The sequence below is a fragment of the Onychostoma macrolepis genome, chromosome 15 (genome assembly GCF_012432095.1).
Source record: "Onychostoma macrolepis isolate SWU-2019 chromosome 15, ASM1243209v1, whole genome shotgun sequence".
Lineage (NCBI taxonomy): Eukaryota > Metazoa > Chordata > Actinopteri > Cypriniformes > Cyprinidae > Onychostoma > Onychostoma macrolepis.
In genome coordinates, this window is record NC_081169.1 from 21,339,962 (window position 1) to 21,367,402 (window position 27,441).

At 37.7% G+C, this 27,441-nt stretch overlaps 1 protein-coding gene across 3 annotated transcripts in view; it reads left to right on the forward strand.

The window, feature by feature from the left end:
* b3glcta (beta 3-glucosyltransferase a) overlaps window positions 1–26,876 on the forward strand; it is a 104,445-nt gene extending 77,569 nt beyond the window's left edge. For 2 of the 3 annotated variants that reach the window (XM_058744666.1, XM_058744667.1), the window contains 9 exons: window positions 464–600; window positions 3,367–3,430; window positions 5,024–5,155; window positions 7,664–7,733; window positions 16,907–17,020; window positions 22,789–22,888; window positions 23,036–23,155; window positions 24,722–24,866; window positions 26,368–26,876. In XM_058744666.1, the coding sequence (XP_058600649.1) occupies window positions 464–600; window positions 3,367–3,430; window positions 5,024–5,155; window positions 7,664–7,733; window positions 16,907–17,020; window positions 22,789–22,888; window positions 23,036–23,155; window positions 24,722–24,866; window positions 26,368–26,526 (1,041 nt within the window). In that variant the 3' untranslated portion in view covers window positions 26,527–26,876. The remainder of the gene's footprint in view (window positions 1–463; window positions 601–3,366; window positions 3,431–5,023; window positions 5,156–7,663; window positions 7,734–16,906; window positions 17,021–22,788; window positions 22,889–23,035; window positions 23,156–24,721; window positions 24,867–26,367) is intronic. The other variant, XM_058744668.1, reaches the window with a different exon arrangement.
* Window positions 26,877–27,441: the final 565 nt, after the last annotated feature.

A 27,441-nucleotide genomic window follows, 5' to 3' on the forward strand; every position in this document is an offset into this window, starting at 1 on the left:
TTATTTAATTTTTTCTTGCTATTCTGTGGAAAAATTCAGAACTGTGAGATATAAATGCAATTCTGAGAGAAAACGGATGAATTCTGAAATAAAAAATCGCCTTTTCTTTTTTTTATTCTGTGACAGAAAAAAAACTGAATTGAAAGATGTGAACTTACAGTTATGAGCCTGTAATTGGGAGATATAAACTCACAATTCTGAGTAAAAAAGTTTGTGAGTCACAGTTAACGTTGTATTAATTTTACTGTGTGGTCAAAAACCTTCCATAGTCGCTAAATTATATTGACTGTGTTGAGGAAACAACTTCAAGAATTCTGTAATCAGAATAAAAAGTTGGAGACTGTAATGTATAAATGTCTGAGACCATCACACAGTAGCATCTGAATGAGTGTCAGCTGTTACGCTGTGATTTAGCCTGAGATGACAAATCACAGTCTGATTGATCTCCACATTTTGTCCTCAGGAGTGGTTTCTCGGCAAGCCTCTACATGATGAAGAGTCCACCATCATCCATCATTATGCCTTCTCTGAGAACCCTGCGGCTTTCGAGTACCCAGACTTCTCTGCAGGATGGGCACTTAGCATCCCTCTTGTCAACAGGTTAGCAGAGGTGTAGAGTACTTGAGTAAATGTAACTAATTGCTGTACTTAAATATCTTTTCGGATACTTTGTAGTTTTACTGAGTATCAAAGACATTAGCAACTTTTACTCTCTACTTCACAAAATTTTTGAATGAGTATCTGTACTCTTTACTCCACTACATTTGAAATGTAGTGTTGCAGCTGCACAATACATTTTGCATGGCACCTAGCTTTTCTGCTGCAGTTTATTTATGCTACAAAAGATGTGATATCGCCAACTACACGGCACTGAAGTACTATATCTTGTGCATTTTGCCCTTACCCAAACTTGTCAACAAGGTTACTTTATGTGAATGTGAGTTCCTTAACCAGTAGTTATGAATCACAAGTGTTTTATATATGAGACGAGGAGACAACTGCAGCCAGCAATGAGGCCGAAACGAGCACATTCATTGCAAGAAGACTTTGACTTTTTAATTTTACTTAACATTATTTTATTTATCCGTTATACTGAAGAGACCTTTTTGAAGGATATTGTTTTTTTGTTTGTTTTGTTTGCAATTTTGAGGTGTTCAGTTTTATTTTGGTTTTAGAAAATAAGTTGCGAAATAAATTCCGGGTATCTCTTGTTCTTTGAAACCACAATAATGGGCAAGATTGCTGACTTGCCAATGGTCCAGAAGACAATCATTGACACCCTCCACAAAGAGGGTAAGTCACAGAAGGTCATTACTGAAAGGGGTGGCTGTTCACAGAGTGCTGTATCAAATCTGGGTGTGCCTCACACATCCTGAAAAGTGAAGCTGCGGGCTCTTTGATCGCCCCCTGGTGGCTGGCTGCAGTACAGGTCATAAACCCCGCCCTCTCCATGTAAACGAATGGGACTTGAGTCAAAATAATAATAATTATACTTCTAATACAATTTTCCCGAAATAAGGTTTTGGTCACTTAGGGTAGTTGTTATCACGCTGATATATGTTAAATTGTTAGTTTTTGTGATTAAGTTTGATTTTAGCTAGTAATTTGCTATAAAACCGGGGCGTATCATTATGGTTAATTGGGTCTGCGGGAGTTTGATACCGCGGCTCCACCTCACAACACTGCTGTGCAAACTCTGGCTCCAAATGACGTCATTTACTCAAGATGGCAGCGGCCATACTGAGATGCTTTGGCTTCACTTTTCTATAGTGGAAAGAAGTGGAGATGCGTTGTCCATCTTTTTTTACAGTCTATTATCAAAGCATATTAAATGCAAAGTTGACTGGAAGGAAGAAATTGGGTAGGAAAAGGTGCACAAGCGACATGGATGACTGCAAGCTTGAGAATACTGTCAAGCAAAGCTGATTCAAACATTTGAGAGAGCTTCACAAGTGAAAGTGAAAAAAGTGAAGTGACATGTGGCCAAGTATGGTGACCCATGGTATGCATACTTGGAATTTGTGCTCTGCATTTAACCTATCCAAGTGCACACACACACAGCAATGAACACACACACACAATGAACACACACCCGGAGCAGTGGGCAGCCAATACTGCGGGGCCCGGGGGTTCGGTGCCTTGCTCAAGGGTCTCACCTCAGTTGTGGTATTGAGGGTGGAGAGAGCGCTGGACATTCACTCCCCCCACCTACAATTCCTGCTGGACCTGAGACTCGAACCCATGACCTTTGGGTTACAAGTCAGACTCTATCATTAAGCCACGACTGCTCTAATCTGCTGACAAGGAGTGGACTGAAGCTGGAGTCAGTGCATCAAGAGTCACCACGCTCAGACGTCTTCAGGAAAAGGGTTACCAAGCCATTTCTGAAACAGAAACAACGTCAGAAGCATCTTACCTGGGCTGTGGAGAAAAAGAACTGGACTGTTGCTCAGTGGTCCAAAGACCTCTTTTCAGATAAAAGTAAATTTTGCATTTCATTTGGAAATCAAGGTCTGGAGTCTGGAGGAAGACTGGAGAGGCACAGAATCCAAGCTACAGTCAGTGATGATTTGGGGTGCCGTGCTGGTGTTGGTCCACTGTGTTTTATCAAGTCCAAAGTCAATGCAGCCATCTAGCAGGAGATTTTGGAGCACTTTATGCTTCCATCTGCTGACAAGCTTTATGGAGATGCTGATTTCCTTTTCCAGCAGAACTTTAGCACCTGCCCACACTGCTAAAACCACTTCCAAGTGGTTTGCTGACCATGATATTACTGTGCTTGATTGGCCAGCCAACATGCCTGACCTGAACCCCATATGGAATCTATGGGATATTTTCAAGAGAAAGACGAGAAACAGTCGATCCAACAATCCAGACGAGCTGAAGGCTCAATAGTGCCTCAGCAGTGCCACAGACTGATCGCTTCCATGCCACACCTCACCGATGCTGGAATTTGTGCTAAAGGAGCCCAGACCAAGTATTGAGTGCATAAATGAACATACTTTACAGAACTTGAACTTTTCTTTTTTGCAAATGCTTTTTTTGATTGATCTTAGGAAATATTAAAAAATGTTAAGATTCTGGATTTTTGACTTTCATGAGCTGTAAGCTCTAATCATCAAAATTAAAACAAAAAAAAAAACTTTTTTCATGTAATGAATCTAGAATATATGAAACTTTCACTTTTTGATAAGTTGCAATAAAAAAAGAACTTCTAATTTTTTGAGATGCACCTGTACTATGGTGTTAACATGGTATTCCAGTGTACATATGGTATTTTTCGAAACCATGAAATGCCATGTATGAACAGGTATTGTGTGTATTTTTAACATTTTGATGACTAATTTTAGTTATTTCACATTTTAGGTTGACAAGCAAAATAGAAGAGGAGCCATTAAAATCAGACTTCACCATAGATCTAAAACATGAGGTGAGAATTTTTATATTTAGTATATTTTGGGATGACGATTGACTGACTGTATATTGTTAATTGGAATTGATTTCATTGTAGATTAAAGTGTGCAGTAAGAAAAATGGTGTGATTAAACAGTTGAAAACTATCACTTTAGAAACATTACAAACACTGCAAAAATATTAAAATTTATAGACAACATTATGCATAGACTATACTGCTCAAAAGTGCCTTGTTGTTGTTGTTGTGGAAAAAGAAGCTTTGTAATCATTCCCTCATTTGAGCCTTTAACTGGAGTAGCTCTAGCAGTACCAGAATCTACCGGCACATTTCTCAGGGACATTTTCTGTTTCCACCTTCTCGTTCTTTCCATCTGTTTCCCTCTCCCTACGTCTCTCTAGCTCTCTTTCCACAAAATTCTTACAAAAATAAAGGATTCTTCCCATCCAGTCCCCATAGTCTCAAAAAAACATTAGCTTCACTGTACATTCTGCAGTATTAGTGTGTTTGTTCTTCTTCAGCTCTTTCCCTGCAGAGTCCCCGCAGAGCTGAGGACAGACAGTCTTTTCATTTATTGGATGCATCTTGAGAATATCATTTTCATGTGTGAGAGATCTATCTCTATATACATAAAAAATATACAGTACTTTTTAAAGTACTGTAATGTCCCATTCTTCTTAACATATCATGGTGCTTATGGAGTGCTGGAGGTTTAAATCTGGCTTACAACATTTTAGATCAACATGGTTTTGTCATTTATTCATTGTCAACTTCTGTAATTCACTCATCCTCATGTCATTCCAAACTAATGTTTTTCTGTAGACAACAAAAGAAGATATTTTTTAAAAGTTTCAATGGGAACCCATGTTGTTTTGGACTCCTTTGACTTGAAACAATTGAAGCATTCTTCAAAACAGAAAGAAAGACATACAGGTTTGGAGCAACGTGAGGATGAGTAAATTTGCTGAAAATGTACTCACCCTCATGTCACCTAAGATGTAGATGAATTTGTTCCTTCATGATTCATCAGAGCAGATTTGGAAATGTAGCTTGCTCACCATTGGATTCTCTGCAGTGAATGGGTGCCGTCAGAATGAGAGTCCAAATAGCTGATAAAAAAACATCACAATAATTATCTCCAGTCCAAAAATTAACATCTTGTGAAGTGAAAGATCAAGATGCTTCCAGCTAAAATATGAGTTCATTATCCATAATGATACTTTCTTAAGTAAAAAAGTGATCTGGTCTGAATCAGGAGAGAAATATGCACAGATCAAGCACAAGCAAAAACAGTTGGTGGATTTTGATTTCAGAAGATAACAGTGGATGGATTTTTTTTTTACTGAAGCAGCTGGAGAACTGAATTATTGTGATGTTTTTTATCAGCTGTTCTGACTCTCACTCTAACGGCACCCGTCCACTGCAGAGGATTTATTGGAGAGAAAGTGATGTAAAGCTAAATCTGTTCAGATGAAGAAACAAACACTTGGATGACCTGAAGATGAGTAAATTACCAGCAAATTTTCTTCTTTTTTTTTTTTTTTGTGTTGTTTTGGAGAGCTATTACTTTAAAGAATGTTTTATTAAATCATTCTTCTTTTTCTCCTGAAGGTGGCGCTGTACATCTGGGAGGACGGAAAGGGACCTCGACTGACAGGTGTTCCAGAGCTTTGCACAGTACCAGAGCATAATCCAAGAACTCAGTACTGTGCCACCACTGTCAGCAGCCATTCACCAGTGTGTGTAGGTAACCTCCACACCGAGCACTTAACACACCTGTCACACACACCTAATCAGTATGGGGAGAAGGCTGACAGGGGAGAAGGTGTAAACCTTGGGTAGAAGTGATGAATGTCATTTGTGCTGAAATACTTTGGATAAAAGCATTTTCTAAATGAATAAATGAAATGGAGTGTCAGAGTTAACACCTGAGTGACAGAATATCATATTACTTTTACTTTAAGAAGATGATTTTGTGTGTGTGTGTGTGTGTGTGTGTGTGTGTGTGTGTGTGTGTGAAGAAAGTCCTTTAAGAGAGTGCTATCCATTTGAGATAATAGCAGCACAGTAATTTGGTACATAATGTTTCCTTTAAACAACAGCACATCTAATAGCCTTGTGTGCATGCAAACTTTGGAAGAGCAATCCAGCGCATCGGTACATGAATATGATGAAGAGGATGTTTTGACAGATCGCTTATTATAACTCTATATTTAGTCTCTGAATGCCTGGGTTTGATCCCAACCAAAAATTATAAGTTTAATTAAACATCCATTTATCTTAATCCATTGCTGGTCATGAACCTTTTCATCCTGTTTCAGTCTGAAGACTGTGTTCACTGCATAATTATGCTTAAAACTCAAATTGCTATGAATATGTGAAGTTGTTTTGTTCGCAGACATCACCATCAAACACATTAAAGTGTCTTGTCGCCTGTTTCCATTATGGGCCGTTACGATCTCATTGATTTTAAGTGCCACTTTGTGGTTTCTTTTGGAAACATCATATTACATAATTCATAAAATGCTGGGATTGAGGCTCTGAATCGAGGGAACCAGAGGGTCTTATTTGACAAGCTTTTATACATATATTAAGTATTTTACTTACTCCTTATTTCTATTTTAGTCAAAATAGTCTTTCACACAAGCAGACAATTGTGAGTGTTACACTGAACTTAAAAATTAAACAAATAATTTTTAAGTAAAAAAAAAACCATATTTTTATAATTTGTAATATTAAATATATATATATATATATATATATATATATATATAAATAGTTTATTTGCAAAACAGATAACTCGTGTTATACTCGTGTTTTTTATTGTTAGTATTTTTAGTTATTTTTACCTAATCAAAATAACCCAACTGCAGTTTGATTGAGATTAATTGGAATGCACAATGAAAAAATAGTTATCTGTTTTGCAAATGAACTCTTCATATATATATATATATATATATATATATATATATATATATATATATATATATATTTTTTTTTTTTTTTTTTTTTTTTTTTAGCCTATAAATAAAATGTAAAAAATACATAAATATAAATAGATAATAAATAAAATGATTAAGGGAAGCTAAATATTTTAAATAACCATGCCTATTTTCAACAACCATCTCCACTGCAGGCTATTCAAAAGGGCACCAGTGTTATCGTCCTCTCCTGCCCCTGTGTTTCGTCTCTTCTGACAACAACATCCAGAATCTCTTGGCATTAATATTCACAGTGGGCTCAGATCAAAGCAATATCTCCCTGAAGCAGTGCTGAGCACTTTTACCTCAGTTAAGGTTATCAGGCCTTTGTATGCTCTCCTCAGATCCAGAACCAAAACCTCAACCAGAAATACACAGAAACACACTGGCATAATACAGGACTGCCGTGTATGTTGAAAGGTGAAAATTAATGAGGATAAAAACAACCTCTATTGCAGTTTGTGACTCTTAAAACTTGCATCTATGCTAGTAAAAATGACTAGTAAGTAAATGATCTTGGTATAATACTGTGGCTTTTGCTGATGGTTTGAAAACACCTGTCTTGATTCACAATAGCAAATTAGAAAGGTTTATGAAATGTGATTAAACACACTAATGTGGAATATCCCTCACATTAATGGGATGCCTCCAAAATGCAAATCGTGACTGATGTGACTTCACAGGTACAGTTTCAACAACAGAGACTGATTTTAAATAACTTACAAATAATGTCAGAAGTCAGAAAGAGCTTTATTACCAAGTATGTTTACACACACAAAGAATTTGACTTGATGACAGGAGCTTCCAGTGTAGACGAAAGTAGACATAGTGCAAACATACATGATATACATAGGAATAACACAGCAGAGATGGAATATAAATTAAATAATGGACTATATACAGAAGTAGAAGTATAGAAAAAATGATAATAGTGTATTTCAATGCTTCTGATCAAACCTAATCATTTAACTGAAGTCTATATAAGGTGTGGCCTTATATAATTGTTAAACTATTATAATTCTACATTGTAGACCCTTGATATATTGATAAATGTAAAGGTGTACTAACCTTTTATTATCAGTCTTTTATCTGTTCAGTTAATGCCAATTCAGTATCTGTGTGTCCAAATAGTGTATGTTGAAGAAAAAAAAAAAATCTCTGCACAGTAGAGAAATATTTAAATTGTCTGAATAATTTGTGTAGTGAAAACTACATATCATTGAGATTTATTTAATCATTCAAAACCTTCTCTTCACCTGTGTGTCCTCAGGGCCAGCCTGTTAAGAGCGACAACATCTTCATAGCGGTGAAAACTTGCAAGAAGTTCCATTCCGACAGAGGTGAGTGGTACATGGTCCTCCCGTTCTTCACAAGAGCACTTAGATATGATATGATATTATGATGTGCTAAAAGTTACGCGTGGCTCTTCAAACTCTGCACGTCATCGCTTCACACCACTCAAGTCACTGCTGATGAAGTTCGACGTTCTCTCGCTTTAACAGTTCAGCAAGCATCACTGTTTGACCTCCGAAGTGACTCCATGTTGAGAGATCTTTGGCCGAGTGCCCTGGCGGGCATAACTCCAGTCTTCTCTCCACTATTAGAGCCCTTCACGGCAACTCTGGGCAGTTGCTAAGCACCAGGCATCAATTCAAACTTAATGAGACAGATAAAGTGTTGCAGTTTGAATTCAGAGAACCACCTGGGAAGGAAAAAAACTGTACCAACTGACACGTCAGTTGCATCTAATTGCACCGATTATCATAATTATCTCTCGCTAGTCACTTTGCGTTTTAAGGATGGTATTAGAAGGAACATGAGATTTTGAGATCCATCTTTTCACACAGAGGACTCCCGAGGGACTCATATGCAACTATTACAGAAGGTTCAAACCAGGGCTTGAAAACGAAAAAAAAATTAAATTAAAAAATTTTCACTCTGAGCAGAATCGATATTTTAATGTTTCTGTTCCTGCATTCCTCTGTATTATTACCGTTCCGAAACCGGTTAGAGTAGAAAAAATACTGGTTAATAATAATAATAAAGTACAGCGTTTTCTTAACGTGCTGCGCTTAGTCACAGCCAATACAACATCATCTTTTCAAAATTTTGGCCAAATGTAGGCTACTAAACAAAAGAAAAAGTCTAACACTTTAAAGACATTAAAGTATTTTTTTTAAGAAATTTAAAACGTTAACAAAAAGTTATTAGTTTCTATCCACAGTAAATCCTCTAAAGTTAAGGCAATGCGTTTAGGCTATAAAAACGTCAATCCAAAAACAAATTAATTCAAGGTGAAACTGATGCCTACCTCTCTCATTCGGCACGAATCCAATTGTTTCCATATTCGCGACGTATCTGGATGCTAAAATATAATTTAGGCTATTATAGGCTTTGTACTTTCATCAATGGAAAACATCATCCTTCACATCGGCTATATATCAGCACAGTGAGGCGGTGGTCACACTGAACGCAACAGATTGTACAGCGGAGCACTGTAACTTTTTATATGTTTCTTTAACTGTATTTTATTTTGACTATGAACAGGCTGCAATGTCGCAAAAATATGTTGTGTCTGCAGAGCTGGGTACTAACTGATTACATGTAGTCTGGATTACGTAATCAGATTCCAAAAATTAAGTACTTGTAATTAGAGTAAGTTACATTTTAAAATGCTCGTAATCAGACTACAGTTACTTTTTTATAGATTGCATGATTACATATTATTCACACAATAGCAATAAACTATTAATCATTTATTGATTCTCTCTAATTCCTCTTTTTTATCTTTACATTTTCCTTTCTAAAATAGTCCACCACTTATATACACTCAGAAAGTCCAGTTTTGTGGACATTCACACACAGACTAGTCATTAGTCAGGTGGCTACGCAGCATTTGAGCACTGGATTTACAAAAATCATTTCAGGTTTAAAAAGTGTTTCAACATTGCATCAACTACCGATGAACACATTCATTTTTATTTGAATTATCACTCAGTAGGTTATTTAACCATGTATTATTATGTATTATTGAAAGGCTTTTGTCTTTCAAACTCATTAAAATGCAAAAATTCTCGTTATTTCTTATTTGCAGACATTCTCAAACTTTTTGTCATCTGAACCTCTTTCACCTAATATATTTACTTTAAAGGGGTGGTCAAACAGCGTTTCTGTAAAAGACAATATCTCCCTTTGCCATATTTTCTCACTTTTTGTATTTTTACATCATTATGGTACAAGATTATCCTGTTTACTTTAATGTGATAAACAAGTTTGGTCAAAAGTAATCTGATTATATTACCTAAAATGTGTAATGTAATGGATTACGTTACTGACTACAATTTTTGTCATGTAATTTGGAATCAGTAACGGATTACAATTTGTAAGTAATCTACCCAGCTCTGTGTGTCTGCGTGCGCGTGAGGCGCCGGCGTGATATGGTCACACCAAGGCTGGTTTGTTATAGGAGCAAGACATCATTCAAAACTATCAAACTTTTGCAAAATAAATAAAACTGTAAAGCTTTTGCAAAATAAACAAAACTACTTTCTGCCGTCTTGTTTTCCTTTCCGTGAACTTTGGAACGCGTCACAATGAACTGTAATTCAGCACATTTTTTTTCTTTTGTTTTGTTAATCTGTCAATGACTTAAGTGAAATATATTTCGTGTGTAGGCCTATATAGGTGCGGACTGGGACAAAAATTCAGTCCTGGCACTGTAGCCAAACCGGCCCACATTAGCACACCCACACAACCCCACCCACGGACACACGCATTCACTACTTACATTTGTGTACAGATGGTGAAATAATATAAGCAGTACCATATGTAACAGATATTTAAACATTTAATGTATGTGTCTGGCAAACAATGCTTACTACTTTTTTTAAAGAGCACACATTTATAACAAATTTACATATACAGTAAAAACTAAAGAAAAAGACTCTGAGGATGTTGTAAAGTATGTGTGCTGTCTGTTATGCCATTTATCTGCTGTTACTGTCATTCTTTACAGCAGGGGTCACCATACTTGTTCCTAGAGTGCCGGTGTCCTGCAGAGTTTGGCTCCAACTTGCCTCAACACACCTGCCTTGAAGTATACTAAGCAAGACCTTGATTAGCTGGTTCAGGTGTGTTTGATGAGGGTTGGAGCTAAAATCTGCAGGACACCAGCCCTCCAGGAACAAGTATGGTGACCACTGCTCTACAGCAGTGGTGCCCAACCCTGTTCCTTGAGATCTACCTTCCTGCAAAGTTTAGCTCCAACCCTCATCAAACATGACTTAACTAGCTAATTAAGATCTTCAGGAGCACTTGATAATTACAGGAAGGTTTGTTGAAGCAGGGTTGGAACTGAACTCTGCAGGTAGGTAGATCTCCAGCAACAGGATTGGGCACCACTGCTCTACAGTGTGTTGTTCTTTGTTGTCATTGGACTTTGGATTTTTCCTACCTCTACCACACTCCTCCCTGTCTCTACTAGGCGTACCGTTGCATCCTTCCTCACAGCACTGGTATTGGAAGACCAGGAGTCTCTGGCTGTTCTGATTCCAGCAACATCCTTGTTAATGAATACAGTATAGGATGTAAACATTACAGCAAAATATTTTCTCACTGACTGCTCTCAACATTGGAATACATAGGAATACAAACAAGTAATAATAGCACAAAAGGGAATAGAATACATAGCAAAAATTATAAATAGTAGCAGCAGTAATAGTGTGTGTGTGTGTGTGTGTGTGTGTGTACCAACAGATTTGTACATTTTTAAATCCTTTTGATACACAATTATTTGTGAATTAAAATATGCTGAAGTGTTGCTAGTATGTGCTGCATGTGCATTTGTGTGTGTGTGTGAGAGAGACATACATGCACATGTTCCTTCTATCCTAAGGGTTCATTAATAGTTAATTAGAGCCACGTGACGTTATTAAGAAACTGACAGCACCTGTGTCAGGGTGTGTCTCTCTCATTGTGTCTTCCTACCTCCATGACACTTGACTCTCCTGCAGCAGCTGAGCTGTCTGCATTGGGTCCAGCAACATCCTAGTTTTGAATAGACAAATTCAGACATGGGAGAACATAAGTAAGCCAATGGCTTATAATACCTCATCTAACTATTGCATATGAGTGCCTGTAATAGAATAGCCTATATTCCACCTTACCTAGCCTTCTGAGACCCTGCGTCCTCATATGAGGACATTATATTTTAGTGAATTTCTCTGAGACTATATATGCCACAGTAAGTCTGGATATCCTGTAATATTCTGAAATATGACTTTCTGTTACGAAACAGGATGTTGATTTCATACATGTCCTCATATAAGGACACTGGGACTAAAAGCATGTTTATTACAAATTTTGGGAGACACAACAAATGAATAGGGAAAGAAATTATATTTCAGTATTCTATGAAATATTATATATTATTATGAAAATCTTGTCAATTATTACTCCCATTATTACACTTCTTTTTACAAGATGGTGCCGCACATGGCAGCTACAGTGCTTAGCTCTCCAGTGTTTGTACTGTTTTTGTTAGTTTTTACTGTTTTTTTTGTTTCTCAAACACGATCAGTTTTACCACAAATTAACTGCTGAACATTTGGCAGAACACGGCACAAAATCTTTTACCGGATTTCGATTATTCTGAAATTTTAAAGATTATTAAAATGTTTTGATGAACGTTGTAGTTGGCGGAGCAACAGCACTGATCGAACTCTTCAGGATGCGCAGACAGGGGAAGCGAGCCGGTGCACTCGTGAAGCTCAGACAGCGTGGATTTCGAATGCCGTTGCCTAGCATCCATCTGGCAAATCTCCACTCTCTACCCAACAAAACGGACAAACTTCTTCTGCTTCCCCGGACAAACAAGGATTTTTCAAACTCTGCTGCTCTGTGTTTCACGGAAACCTGGCTGAATGACGCCATTCCGGGCAGCATGCTTCTGCTGTTTAGAGTGGATCGCAACACAGAATCAACGGGGAAATCGTGTGGCAGAGGGACATGCTTTTACATCAACGAAAGGTGGTGTACAGATGTAACTATGTTAAAGAATATGTGCTGTCCCGACTTAGAAGCGCTCTTCATTAACTGTAAGCCGTTCTATTTGATGCGGGAGTTTTGCCCGTTCATTCTCGCGAGTGTTTACATTCCTCCGCAAGCGCACGTGAGCCTGGCTTTTACAGAAACTCACTGATCTGATCACAGAGACTGAGCAATAACACCCGGACTCTGTTTTAATCCTTCTAGGGGACTTTAATAAAGCAAATAAAGCTCTCCCGTGAACTGCCAAAATACAGACAGCATGTTACATGTCCCACCAGAGACAGTAATATACTGGATCACTGTTACACAGCAATAAAGGATGCATATCACTCTGTCCCACGGGCAGCTTTGGGGCTGTCTGATCAATGTTTTGTTCAGGCAGAAACTGAAATCATCTAAACCTGTATTAAGGACTGTAAAAAGATGGACTAATGAAGCAGAGAGGGATTTACAAGCCTGTTTGTACCTCACTGATTGGACTGTTTTGAAGCTGCTGCCAACGATCTGGATGAGCTCACAGAGACTGTTACATCATATATCAGTTTCTGTAAGGATATGTGCATTCCTACCAGGTCTCATTTAACTTACAACAATGACAAACCATGGTTCACTGCAAAACTCAGACAGCTCCGTCAGGCCAAAGTAGATGCTCGCAGGAATGGGAACAGATTCTTGTATAAACAGGCCAAATACACACTGGAAAAGGAGATCAGAGTGGCAAAGAGGAATTATTCTGGAAAGCTAAGGAACCAATTCTCTTCCAGTGATCCTGCTTCAGTGTGGAAAGATCTGAAAGACATCACCAATTACAAGACACCATCCCCCAGCACTGTGGAGAATCAACAACTGGCAGATGATCTGAACAAGTTTTATTGCAGGTTTAAAAAAACACCATTCACACCTCCTGCAACCCCCCTCTCCCCCCTCTTGCACTGCAGATCAGTGAAGATGATGTGCGTCAGGTCTTCAGAAAGAACAAGAGAAGGAAGGCACCAGGCCCAGATGGTGTGACACCAGCCTGTCTGAAAACCTGCGCTGACCAGCTGGCCCCCATCTTCACACAGATATTCAACAGGTCACTGGAGCTGTGCGAAGTCCCCTCCTGCATCAAACGCTCCACCATCATCCCCGTCCGAAAGAAACCCAAAATTACTGGACTTAATGACTACAGATCTGTGGCTCTAACATCTGTGGCCATGAAATCATTTGAAAGACTGGTTTTGGCATATCTAAAGGACATCACTGGACCCTTACTGAACCACTGCAGTTTGCCTACAGAGCACACAGGTCTGTGGATGATGCAGTCAACATGGGACTGCACTACATCCTGCAACATGTAGAGAGACCAGGGACTTATGTGAGGATCCTGTTTGTAGACTTCAGCTCCACTTTTAACACCATCATCTCATCACTCCTCCAGCCCAAATTAACTCAGCTATCCGTCCCCACCTCTGTCTGTCAGTGGATCACCAGCTTCCTGATAGACAGGCAGCAGCTAGTAAAGCTTGGAAAATTCTCATCCAGCACCCGTACGATCAGCACTGGCGCCCCCCAGGGTCGTGTTCTCCCTCTACACGAACAACTGCACCTAAAGACCCCTCTGTCAAGCTCCTGAAGTTTGCAGATGACACCACAGTCATCGGCCTCATTCAGGACGGTGACAAGTCTGCCTACAAACAAGAGGTTAAGGAGCTGGCTGTCTGGTGCAGTCTTAACAACCTGGAGATGATCGTGGACTTCAGGAGAAACCCCCCTGCACTCCCCCCACTCACCATCATGAACAGCACTGTGACTGCAGTGGAGTCATTCAGATTCCTGGGCACCACAATTTCTCAGGACCTGAAGTGGGACAATCACATTGAGTCCATTGTGAAAAAGGCTGTACTTCTTTCGCCAGCTGAGGAAGGTTCAACCTGCCACAGGAGCTGCAGAAACAGTTCTACTCCGCCATCATTGAATCTGACCTCAGAAGACTACAGAGGGTAGTGCGAACTGCTGAGCGAATCATTGGTACAACCCTCCCCACTCTCCAAGAACTGTACTCATCCAGAGTGAGCAAAAGGGCTGGCAAAATCACTCTGGACCCCTCACATCCTGCACACTCCCTCTTTGCCGTCTGGTCGACACTACAGAGCTCTGAACACCAGAACGGCCAGGCACAGGCACAGTTTCTTCCCTCAGGCAATCCATCTCATGAACGTGGAACACACAACACTATTATACATTATTTATTTAACACACATACTTGTTTACATTTCAAATTTGCACATATTATACCTGTACATACATAATTATATGTACTATTTTGTAAATGCTATTTTGTACATTGTCTATTTTGTATATTTGTATATTATTCTTTTTATTATCTGTGTCCTGTCGCTGTCATTCTGTTGCTCTGTGGAGCTTCTGTCACTATAACAAATTCCTCGTATGTGTAAACATACCTGGCAATAAAGCTCATTCTCATTCTCTCATTCTCTTTTTTCATTACATGTTGCCCCAAAAACACATTAATATGCAAATTAGATTTAGTTTATAGATACATTGTATATAATGAGAAAACCCGTTTATGGCCATTTTACACACATTTTGCAGATAGAAAAATTGTATATCAAATCATTCTGTTATAACATAGTTGAGAATCATCTTGCACTGGACTCTTGGTCAGTAAAGGACAATCAGTCAGCGAACTTGACTTTGGATCGGCCGGCGGGCTTAACTGATGAGCGGCCGGCGGGCTGGAGAGACGAGCAGCCTGCGAACTTGACTGATGAGCGGCCGGCAGGCTGGACAGATGAACGGTCGGCAAACTTGACTGACGAGTGACCAGCGGACTCGCAGCACTCGCGGCGATCCCACTGAACTCCCACGCCGAATTTCAGCAGGCTAGGGCGAGATGATGAGCTGTGACTTCCATGCCGCGGGAAAAAAACAGCAAAACAAAAAACTTTCAAAAATAGAAAACAAAATGGGTAGAAAGGGCGCCGCACACTCTTTTTGTATTGGTCCAGTATTCTATCACGATAAGCACACAAGGGAATCGAGGAGACAAGGAGTAACTCAAATTAACAGTCTTTAATCCAACAAATCCAAAACAGATTTTCCTATGCGCTGTTGGCCCGTAAAAACAATTTTCTTGATTGGTTGATAGCAAGTTTCAAATATTAAATGGAACGATCAAATAACGTTATTAATTGGTTAATGGCCATTTAAAATTTTCAATTCTGTTCGGAACTATAAAGTTTGTTTTTGTTTCTGTTTCTGGTTCTGTTCCTGTCAAAATTTCGTTTGTGTCTGGTTTTCGTTTTCGTTCCTTGAACCAGTTCAGAGCCCTGGTTCAGACGCTGCTGTTCTTCAAAAAAACCTTTCTTTTCCCACAAATACTTTGGTTTTGCAGCATTTTTGTGTGTTTGAACCCTTTCCAACAATTACTGTATGATTTTTTAGATTCATCTTTCCACACTGAGGACAACTGAGGAAAACCTTTTGAGTTTGAAGATCAGGGTAAATTTAACTTATTTTGTCTTCTGGGAAACATGAAACTATCTTCTGTAACCTCTGAAGGGCAGTACTAAATTAAAAAATATGATATTTAGGCAAAATAAGAAAAATGTACACATCTCCATTCTGTTCAAAAGTTTCCACCCACCAGCTCTTAATGCATCATTTTTCCTTCTGGAGCATCAGTCAGCGTTTGAAACCTCTGTAATATTCTGTAATAATCATTCAGTCATTGTTGGAAAGGGTTCAATTACACAAAAATGCTGCAAAACCAAAGTATTTGTGGGACCTGAGGGATTTTTCTGAAGAACAGCAGGCAGTTAAACTGTTCAGGACAAACAAGGGACTCATGAACAACTGTCACTAAACCAAAAAAAACAGCTGTGGATCATTCATGTAAGAACACAGTATTAAGAATCAAGGATATGTAAACTTTTGAACGGGGTCATTTTTATAAATTCAACTGTTATTTTCTCTTGTGGACTATATGTAAACATCTTTTATGTGAAATATCCTATTCAAGTCAGTACTAAATAAACAATAACATGCATTTTGTATGATCCCTCTTATTTTGGTAAAATAACATTTTGCAGATTCTGAAAGGGGGATGTAAACTTTTGACCTCAAGTGTATTTCCCCTTCAATAATTTTTAGATAAAACTACTGCTGTATCCACTAGTCTTGTTATAAATGGAGGCTTCGGTATTACAGTCGGAACAGCTTGTTATAAATCTGATGCTCTCTTACCTGCAAAATGTTCTGCTACTGATGGTTTAGACATTATGGCATTATAATGGATTGCATTCACATCATGTGTTTGTTTTCATGGGTTAAATTTAATTTGAACACCAGTATTAAAACGATATCTAAGATCTTTGATATCAAATGTTGATTACTGTCAGCCCTGGAAGATGAGGCAGGGATGTTGAAGTATTGATTGATTCTCTCTGTTCCCATACAACAGTTCCTGTGGTGAAGAAAACATGGGGTAAACAAGCATCTCTGCTGGAGTATTACAGCGATTATGCCGATCCCTCTATACCCTCCATTAATCTGGGCGTGCCAAACACAGAGAGGGGTGAGTTATTGGATGTTTTTTCATCCTTGATATTTTCATCATATGTGAGATGTGTTGTTAAATCAGTTCTTGTACAGAAATATGGCACTGTTGTACAAAAATGGTGCTCTGTTTCAATCTTATGTTGTATTCATAGCCAAGCAGAAATTAGGAATTGTTACTGGCATTTTCAACAAATAAGGTGAAAAATTGGGTAAAAATTGTTAAAACCATTTTTTTTCCTTCTTCTTTTCAACAAAATCTACCCTTTGGTGTCAGTAAGGGTTAAATAGATAGATAGATAGATAGATACAGTGAGGAAAATAAGTATTTGAACACCCTGCTATTTTGCAAGTTCTCCCACTTAGAAATCATGGAGGGGTCTGAAATTGTCATCGTAGGTGCATGTCCACTGTGAGAGACATAATCTAAAAAAAAATCCAGAAATCACAATGTATGATTTTTAACTATTTATTTGTATGATACAGCTGCAAATAAGTATTTGAACACCTGAGAAAATCAATGTTAATATTTGGTACAGTAGCCTTTGTTTGCAATTACAGAGGTCAAACGTTTCCTGTAGTTTTTCACCAGGTTTGCACACACTGCAGGAGGGATTTTGGCCCACTCCTCCACACAGATCTTCTCTAGATCAGTCAGGTTTCTGGCCTGTCGCTGAGAAACACGGAGTTTGAGCTCCTCCAAAGATTCTCTATTGGGTTTAGGTCTGAGACTGGCTAGGCCACGCCAGAACCTTGATATGCTTCTTACAGAGCCACTCCTTGGTTATCCTGGCTGTGTGCTTCGGTCATTGTCATGTTGGAAGACCCAGCCTCGACCCATCTTCAATGCTCTAACTGAGGGAAGGAGGTTGTTCCCCAAAATCTCGCAATACATGGCCCCGGTCATCCTCTCCTTAATACAGTGCAGTCGCCCTGTCCCATGTGCAGAAAAACACCCCAAAGCATGATGCTACCACCCCATGCTTCACAGTAGGGATGGTGTTCTTGGGATGGTACTCATCATTCTTCTTCCTCCAAACACGTTTAGTGGAATTATGACCAAAAGTTCTATTTTGGTCTCATCTGACCACATGACTTTCTCCCATGACTCCTCTGGATCATCCAAATGGTCATTGGCAAACTTAAGTCGGGCCTGGACATGTGCTGGTTTAAGCAGGGGAACCTTCCGTGCCATGCATGATTTCAAACCATGACGCCTTAGTGTATTACCAACAGTAACCTTGGAAACGGTGGTCCCAGCTCTTTTCAGGTCATTGACCAGCTCCTCCCGTGTAGTTCTGGGCTGATTTCTCACCTTTCTTAGGATCATTGAGACCCCACGAGGTGAGATCTTGCATGGAGCCCCAGTCCGAGGGAGATTGACAGTCATGTTTAGCTTCTTCCATTTTCTAATGATTGCTCCAACAGTGGACCTTTTTCACCAAGCTGCTTGGCAATTTCCTGTGGCCCTTTCCAGCCTTGTGGAGGTGTACAATTTTGTCTCTAGTGTCTTTGGACAGCTCTTTGGTCTTGGCCATGTTAGTAGTTGGATTCTTACTGATTGTATGGGGTGGACAGGTGTCTTTATGCAGCTAACGACCTCAAACAGGTGCATCTAATTTAGGATAATAAATGGAGTGGAGGTGGACATTTTAAAGGCAGACTAACAGGTCTTTGAGGGTCAGAATTCTAGCTGATAGACAGGTGTTCAAATACTTATTTGCAGCTGTATCATACAAATAAATAGTTAAAAATCATACATTGTGATTTCTGGATTTTTTTTTAGATTATGTCTCTCACAGTGGACATGCACCTCGATGACAATTTCAGACCCTCCATGATTTCTAAGTGGGAGAACTTGCAAAATAGCAGGGTGTTCAAATACTTATTTTCCTCACTGTAGATAGATAGATAGATAGATAGATAGATAGATAGATAGATAGATAGATAGATAGATAGATAGATAGATAGATATCCATCCATGGATGGATGGACGGATTAGAGAGATAGTCAGACAACTGATAGATAGATAGATAGATAGATAGATAGATAGATAGATAGATAGATAGATAGATAGATAGATAGATAGATTATTAAAATAGTTTTATTACTACAATAAATGGAATTTATTTCAAAATTTTTATGCTGTTTTTATGATTTATTAGATAGAGTCTTACAATTGTTAGATAGAGTCATTTATTTATTTACCTTTATTTAACCAGGAGAAAAAAAATTACATACAATGTCTAGCACTTCAGGCTGGATCAAGTATTGGCTTTTTGGAGTCTGAGGACAGATTGAATAGAGGTATTTGACTAGAGGTATACAGTTTTGGCTGTTTTCTGATGATTAGAATCAAATATAACAAGTTAATATAAGAAGCAGCCAGTAAATGCTATGTGCTCTAGGGTCAACTTTCGGTATCTCTTTCTAATCCTGCCAAGCCAACCCACAAACCATACACTAAACTTTCATGACAGTCTGCCACTGATAACCTATGCAAATGTGATCATCATGCTGAAGTGAACTCCGTGCTTTACTTCTGATTAGAACTGGAAGTCCAATCAGAGCCACAAAGTGGGACACACACCTTCATATTCTCCACTGGAGTCTTTCAATTTGCCATTTTGTCCATTCAATTGAGACCCTTATTTCAATAGAATGCCCTCTAGCACTCTCTCTTCTGCTGTTTTTTTTGTTTGTTTTTTTCAAGCAGTCAATTAAAAGTAAAACGTTTTTTTTTTTTTTGAAGTAGCTTCTGATGGGTCAGTTGTTCGTTTGATCACCTTCTCCCTTCTGTTTAATGTTAAAAAGCTCTTGGCACATTCTGTTCCCATGTTCTCCCTACTTGTGTATTTAAAAGGGTGTTAATTTGACATGATGTCTCTGACTAAGAGCCCTCTTCAATGGATTCTGTTCATTTTCTCTCTTGTTCTTGTTGTCAAAGCCAAATCAAAGCAGGATTCTTGCTTTTAATCATGACAGAAAGTGATGAAAGAGAGGGATCAAAGACACTAGTTTATCTATCTGTCGTTCTATCTATCTATCTATCTATCTATCTATCTATCTATCTGTCTGTCTGTCTGTCTATCTGTTCTATCGCTCTATCGTTCTGTCTATCACTCTGTCTATCTGTTGTTGTATCTATAGTTCTATTGTTCTATCATGTACATATATATACATACATATATATATATATTTTTTTTTTTTTTTTTTTTCGTGTGTTTATGTATGTGTGGTTTTGTACAATCACAGGCAAATAATCAGTGTTAATATTAATCAAAATTGACAAATTATTTATTTAATTGTTTATTAATTTACTTTTTATGAATATAAATAATTTAACAATAATATTTACTTTAATTAATATTTGTATTTGTTTTGGACCTTGGTGGAAGTAAAGCTTTGAATTTCTTTGATATGCAGTTCAGTAAATAATTCTTCCTTTCATTAAATTCAAATTCATACTCATGAACTGAAAAGGAGTCATCTATGATTTTTCCGAGTCCCGATATACATACTGTCACACCTCGGGATGGCTGCTTCTTGTTCCCCTCATTGCTGTTTTACGAGAGGTTTTAACTGGTGGCTGCAGTCTATCCGATAGGTCAGCCTGTGATATTTGTTGTGAAGAGGGTCCTGTTCTCCCTATGAAGTCTGAAGGCAGCACATCCTGTTCTGCTCTCTTCCCTTTGCCTTCATTGTCACTGATGCTTTTGTGCCTTTCTGGCATTATTGTCACCAGTGCAGTTTCTACTATAACTACAGTTCCTTCAGGATCTTCCCTTCTCCTGACGGTGCACATTCTCTATTCAATATCATAATCTGATTGTTTGCTTAGGAAAACATTTCCCTCACATACTCGCTGATATCACATCATGTCTGCAGTACTTTTCCGAAAGGTACCTAATGGAGATATAGCGTTCCGTTCTCATTCCATTTCCCATTCAGGCTGTGGATGGACAGTTTCTTCGGACAGCTGAATGACAGCGGTGAGGTGGAGGGCTGAATTGTAAAGATCTCAGCAAAGTCAGACAAAGTCAACTTACCTCTGGGTATTAAAAAAAACACAAGGTGGCTGGATTTGAAGAACACCGTTTTGAAGAGATTATGTTTTGATTATGCATTCTGACTTTTCTTGTACCTTTCTCACACAGAACAACCTCTTCGACAGCAACCAGTCTGGTTTCAGAAGTGGACATTCAACTGAGACTGCCTTGCTCTCAGTTGGTGAAGTCCTAAGACTGGCAAGAGCGGATTCCAAATCTTTAATACTTATCTTGCTGGATCTGTCCCCTGCTTTTGTCACAGTTAACCACCAGATCCTCCTGTCAACTCTATTGGCAAAGGGCATCTCAAGAACCACACTCCAATGGTTTGAGTCTTACCTCTCATAGGTCCTTCAAGGTATCTTGGAGAGGTGAGGTGTCCAAGTCGCAACATCTAACTACTGGGGTGCCTCAGAGCTCAGTTCTTGGACCACTTCTCTTCTCTGTCTACATGGCATCACTAGGCTCTGTCATTCAGAAATATGGCTTTTCATATCACTGCTATGCTGATGTCATTCAACTCTACCTCTCATTCCATCCTGATGATCCGACGATAGCTGCTCGCATCTCAGCTTGTCTAACAGACATTTATTGCTGGATGAAGGACCATCACCTTCAACTCAACCTTGTGGTTCCAGAAACCCCATCGTTTCATCACAATTTCACCATCCAATTAGGCACATCAACCATAACTCCTTAAAAAACAGCCAGAAACCTTGGAGTTATGATGGATGATCAGCTGACTTTCTCAGACCACATTGCTAAAACTGCCGGTTCTGCAGATTTGCTTTATTCAACATCAAGAAGATCAGGTCCTTTCTTTCGGAACATGCTTCAGAACTCCTTGTTCAAGCTCTTGTTCTGTCCAGGCTGGACTATCGCAGTGCTCTCTTGGCAGGTCTTCCAGCCAGTTCTATCAAACCTTTACAATTAATCCAGAACCCGGCAGCAAGATTAATGTTTTAATTAGCCGAAAAGAATGCACGTCACACCTCTGTTTATCAATTTGCACTGGCTACCAATCGCTGCTAGCATTATATTCAAGGCATTGATATTTGCCTACAAAGCCACCACTGGCTCTTCACCCCTTTACCTAAATTCACTACTTCAGACTTATGTTCCTTCTAGAAGCATGCGTTCTGCAAGTGAACATCGCTTTATTGTGCCATCCCAAAGAGTCACAAAATCACTTTCGCGGACTTTTAAATTAAATGTTCCCTCCTGGTGGAATGACCTGCCCAACTCAATCCATGCATCTGAGTCCTTTGCCATCTTCAAGAATCGGCTAAAAACACAGCTCTTCCATCTTTATTTGACCCTCTAACTCTAGAACTCTCTATTCTAATTCTATTCTTAAAAAAAAAAAAAACACTTTGCCACTTTTAGACATAACTGCTTGTTTAAAAAAAAAAAACACTAGCTTCTCTATTCATTTCAATTCTGTCTATTCCTATTTTTATTTATTATACAATTAACAAAAGCAAAAAAGGCCTCTAACACTACCTTGCTCTTTTCTTTTTCTATTCTATCTGTTTTATTTTTATTTAATAATGAAATAAATCCCTTGCAACGTATACTACGTTTAGCTAACTGAGAGTTGTTATTGCACTTGCGTATCATTGCTCTTTTGGTGATTTTGATTGCTTCCATTGTCCTCATTTGTAAGTCGCTTTGGATAAAAGCATCTGCTAAATGTAAATGTATCCTACACATTAAGTACTTTTTTATCCGCTTGCAGGTCACTGTGGGAAAACATTCGCCATCTTGAGGAGATTTTTGAGCAGTCATGTGCCTAATACTGATTGGCTGTTGATTGTAGATGATGATACTCTTATAAGGTAAGGCTATTCGGCTGTCAGTTTTTGTACATGTAGGCAACATACAGTATCCTTTTTTCTGGAAAATGGCATGATTTTACAAGGAATCTGTGGTGTTTGCACCAATTTACACGTTAGTGGGTGGCATAATGTGTTTGGTTCTCACAGCTTGCCCAGACTGCAGGCCTTGCTAAGCTGCTATGACTCCAGTGAGCCGGTGTGTCTGGGAGAGCGCTATGGGTATGGACTGGGTCAGGGAGGATACAGTTACATCACTGGTGGTGGGGGGTGAGTGTCTGCTTCATGGTGAAAACAGCCTTTTGACATTATTCTATGTAACAATGTGTCCGAAACACATTTAAAGCAACAAGGTAAGTTATATTGGACACTTTTGTAAGTATAAATTAAAATGAATCCTTAATCAGCTGAGAGAAAGAGGTGTTTTAATTTATTGATATTGGATATTTTATTATGCATGCTTTTTTTCTGTTTTTACATTTACATTACCTTTGTTGAACACTCAAAGTTAATCTTTAAAAACTTTAAACATAATAACACTGTAAAATGCAATGTTCCACAAATCTATTATACATCTATTAATATTTATTTTTCATACTGTATATTGTAATACTGTGATGCGTACATTTTCTTAAGGCTTTTAAAACCATTAATTTTCTTTTTTGTGTGTGTGTTTACTTAAATTAAATGGTATTTAGTATCAACAATTTATCAGTTTTAAATAATTATTGCACACAGTTTTAATAATGATGTATCCCTAATTTGAAGTCCAAAAAAAACAATATAGTGGTAGTGTTTTCAACCATTTAATTATATTCATTATAATAAATAAATATATAATTGAGGATCTTCAGTCCACATGTGACATCATTGCAAGTTATAAGTTCTTCCCAAAGAGTAAAATCTTCATACTTGGAATTAATTTGCTGCATATCCAAAAAAAGAAAGTGCTATAAATAGGGAATAATAGTAAAAAATAAAATAATAAAAGAAAATTGTGAGTATATAAGTGTGTAATCCTGTTTTAGATTCACAGCAAAGTGCATTATTTTATAACCATTTAGTGATATATGGAAAAATGAAAATGAAAACTTTCCAAAAAAAAAAAAAAATCAAGGTGTAAACTGAAATCATTTATTTTTTTCCATTAATAACTATTATTTTTATTGAAAACATTCTCGAATGCATTTATATGGAATCGCAAACTGAATCATGTTTAATTAAATATATCAGCATTCCCAGTTTATGTTAATAAAAAAATATGAAAACAATCATCATTGTCATAAATGCAGCAGAAATATCAAAGAAACTATTCAGTATGGTGGGCCTTCAAATATTGTGTAACTCTAGGCCTTCAAGTCAAAAAGGTTGAGAATCACTTAACTCTTTTTGATTTTATCTAGCTGTTTACTATTTAAAAAAAAAAAAAAACATCTTCCTGTCCCTGTGACATCTTCACATACCTAATGGTGTAAATACACAATTTGGTGTAAATACAAACAGTCATCAGTAATGTTAAAATCCACTGCCATGACAGAGGTGACGACAAAGTGCACCAATCACAATTACAAACTGAGCTCTCTAATTTGGCCCCCTACAGATAAATGCCCACATGCTGTGCAGTTTGCTAGCATATTTGGAACCAGTTCCTGCAGAAATGAGCTTACCTTAAATTACTGTGTGGTTAGTGCACTCTTGTGTGGGATTCACAAACCCTGCAATGACAAATCAGTATATTCCATTTCACAGCACTCAATAAAGGTGTATTCAATTGTTTTTGGCATCCTGCATTGGAGAAGTCGAGTATTCAGTGCTGCTGCGTTGTGTCTCGTACAGGATGGTATTCAGTCGAGAGGCAGTGGTCCAGCTGTTGGCCAGCGGCTGTAAGTGCTACAGTAACGATGCTCCTGATGATATGGTTTTGGGCATGTGTCTCAATGCTCTACGAGTTCCTGTCACACACAGTCCCCTCTTCCACCAGGTACACACACACACACACACACACTTTATCTAATCTAAATAAGGATATACCATGGACTTCTTTTTTTTAAATACTGAACATTATTTACTTCTGAAATGATAATGATAAATTATATTTTTAAAAATATAATCAACATATTACAAATTAATGTTTTTTCCCCCTAGCCATACACTGTTGACTATCTACATTATTTTATCAAAATTATTATTGTGCAAATAAATGAATAAATATTAGTAATAATAATAACTCACTTAAAATCAATATTATTATTGTGATTAGGAGTGTTATTATCTATTTTTAAATGTATTTATTTTCAGTTACTCAATGTCTCAGAATATAAAAAAAAAAAAATTGTCCCCAGTTTAACTAGTATAATTATTATAATTTTTTTTACCCATACACTGTTACCTAGCTAAATTATAATTTAGCAAAATTAAATAAATAATTATATAAATTAAATTAATCAATTTTTAAAATAGTAATAATAATTATTCACTTAAATTATGAGGATATTTCAGCATTTGATCCCCAGAAGTATAACTAGTATAAAAAATGCTCCCTACTCTCACACAATTGCCTAATTGTCAAAATTATTATTTCTAAAATAAATAAATATTAGTAACAATAACTCACTTCAATTTTATTCATGTATTTTCAGATGTACTTAACTTCTTAGCATATATTTCAACTTTTTGAAAAAAAAAAAAAGTATAATTAGGTCAAAGCACATACACAGACTCATTCAGTACGTGAAGACTTACCCTGTCCTAATGCCGGCACGCAATGCTATTCCATGGTGTTTTGTCCACTAATTAAAAGGGACAAAAAGTCTAGGCAGCACAGCAAGTATCCCAACACCGGAGTCATTTGTTTTCCATTTTTCAGTGTACCAGATACGGTTAGACAGCTCAGTTCGATTTGGTGATACCATGTCTGCTTTTTAAACTTCATATTTGTGTGAATGATGATTTTGTGCATTTTTAAAACAGATTTTTAGATAATTTTAAGACATATAATACATGTTTCTGTGTATTTCTCGGACTCCATTATTAAATAAATAATGGAGTCCTTGCAGATGGAAAGAAAGTTGTCCAGACATGTTCATTCTTAGTTATTCCTGGAAAAGAAATAATTGCTTATAACATTGCCATGTCTATCATTTCTAAACTCATCTTCCTCATTGCCCTGCAAGAAGCAGTCCTGATATGCTCTGTATATCAAACATGTTTCTTTCCAAGTAATTTATGCTAGCAGAGCGGTTGTGTCACTAAAGGTCTTAAGCAGTGCTGTATGACCAAACTTTAATTTATCACAGACTTCCACTACTTTTCTAAGACCCATTTGAGTTTTTTAATCGAAAATGTCACTTCACCAGTGTATGCGAAGATGTTATTTTTCAGGGTTCCTTTTAATGTACCAAATAACAGGAGGTTAGGAACAGTGGTAGTTTCATTGAATAACACTAATCCTATCTCTCCCTTATTTTCGAATTCTGTCTCAGGCTCGTCCAGAAGATTACGCAAAGGAGTTTTTGGCCCACCAGATCCCCATTTCCTTCCACAAACATTGGAACATAGACCCTATTGCAGTGTTCAACAAGTGGTTGAAGAATGACAAACACACAGAAGGACCACAGAAAAGCACTAAGGATGAATTATAGTCTCTGTGTCTGTGTGCGTGAGAGTAGTAATGTGTGTATGTCTGGTCATTGTCATCATTGTGTGTCCTTCATTCTTCTTATGTTTTCTATATAGTGAATCTTGCACAAACCTGAATGGAAGGGTGCCTTCTGGTCTGTATGAATGTCCTTAACGGTTTTCTTGGGAGTTGCATGTCTTAAATGTTTGTTGGAGAAACATGTTTGAAATATTTATATTACACGATTATCACAACCTGTTCAAGGTTATTTGTAGGTTTATTTTTAAACACTTTTGTTTTCTAAAAGAATGGAATTATTTGTGAATTATAATATTGGAATTTATGATAAACTTAAAATCCTGTTGCCTTAAATCTGTTTTTGCAGTGTCCTGATTTCAGTATTAAACACAAAACCAGCTGCATCTCATAACTAATGAGACTGTCATGAAGCTGTTGTGTTGTGTGGTTATTTTATGCCCACACTGGTGCACAGAGACAGAAATAGTAAAAAATGCATATGATGGATCACTATGAGGAACAATATTATCTGAAAGGTAATGATGATGTTCTTGGCTGTTTTGAAAGTGATGTACTGTAAATGTTAGATGATGTTTCCATGGTGATGAGCATCTTAGCCCTTCTTAAATGGGACATCACATGCCCATTTTTCACAAGTTGGTATGATTCTATATGGTCTTCATGAAACGTCTATAACATACTTTGGTTAAAATTTCTCAATGTTAGTGTAAAACAACACCCTTTTTACCTGGTCAAAAACAGCTCTGTTCACAGTGACCTGTTTCGGTGCATGTCCCTTTAAATGATAATGAGCTACTGCTCACCCCACCCCTTCTCTTCTGTCTTCTTTCGTCGTGGAACTTGCTAGCAAGCACATTATTAGAAAAGGCGATTTTAAAAGATTAATTTAAAAAAAAAA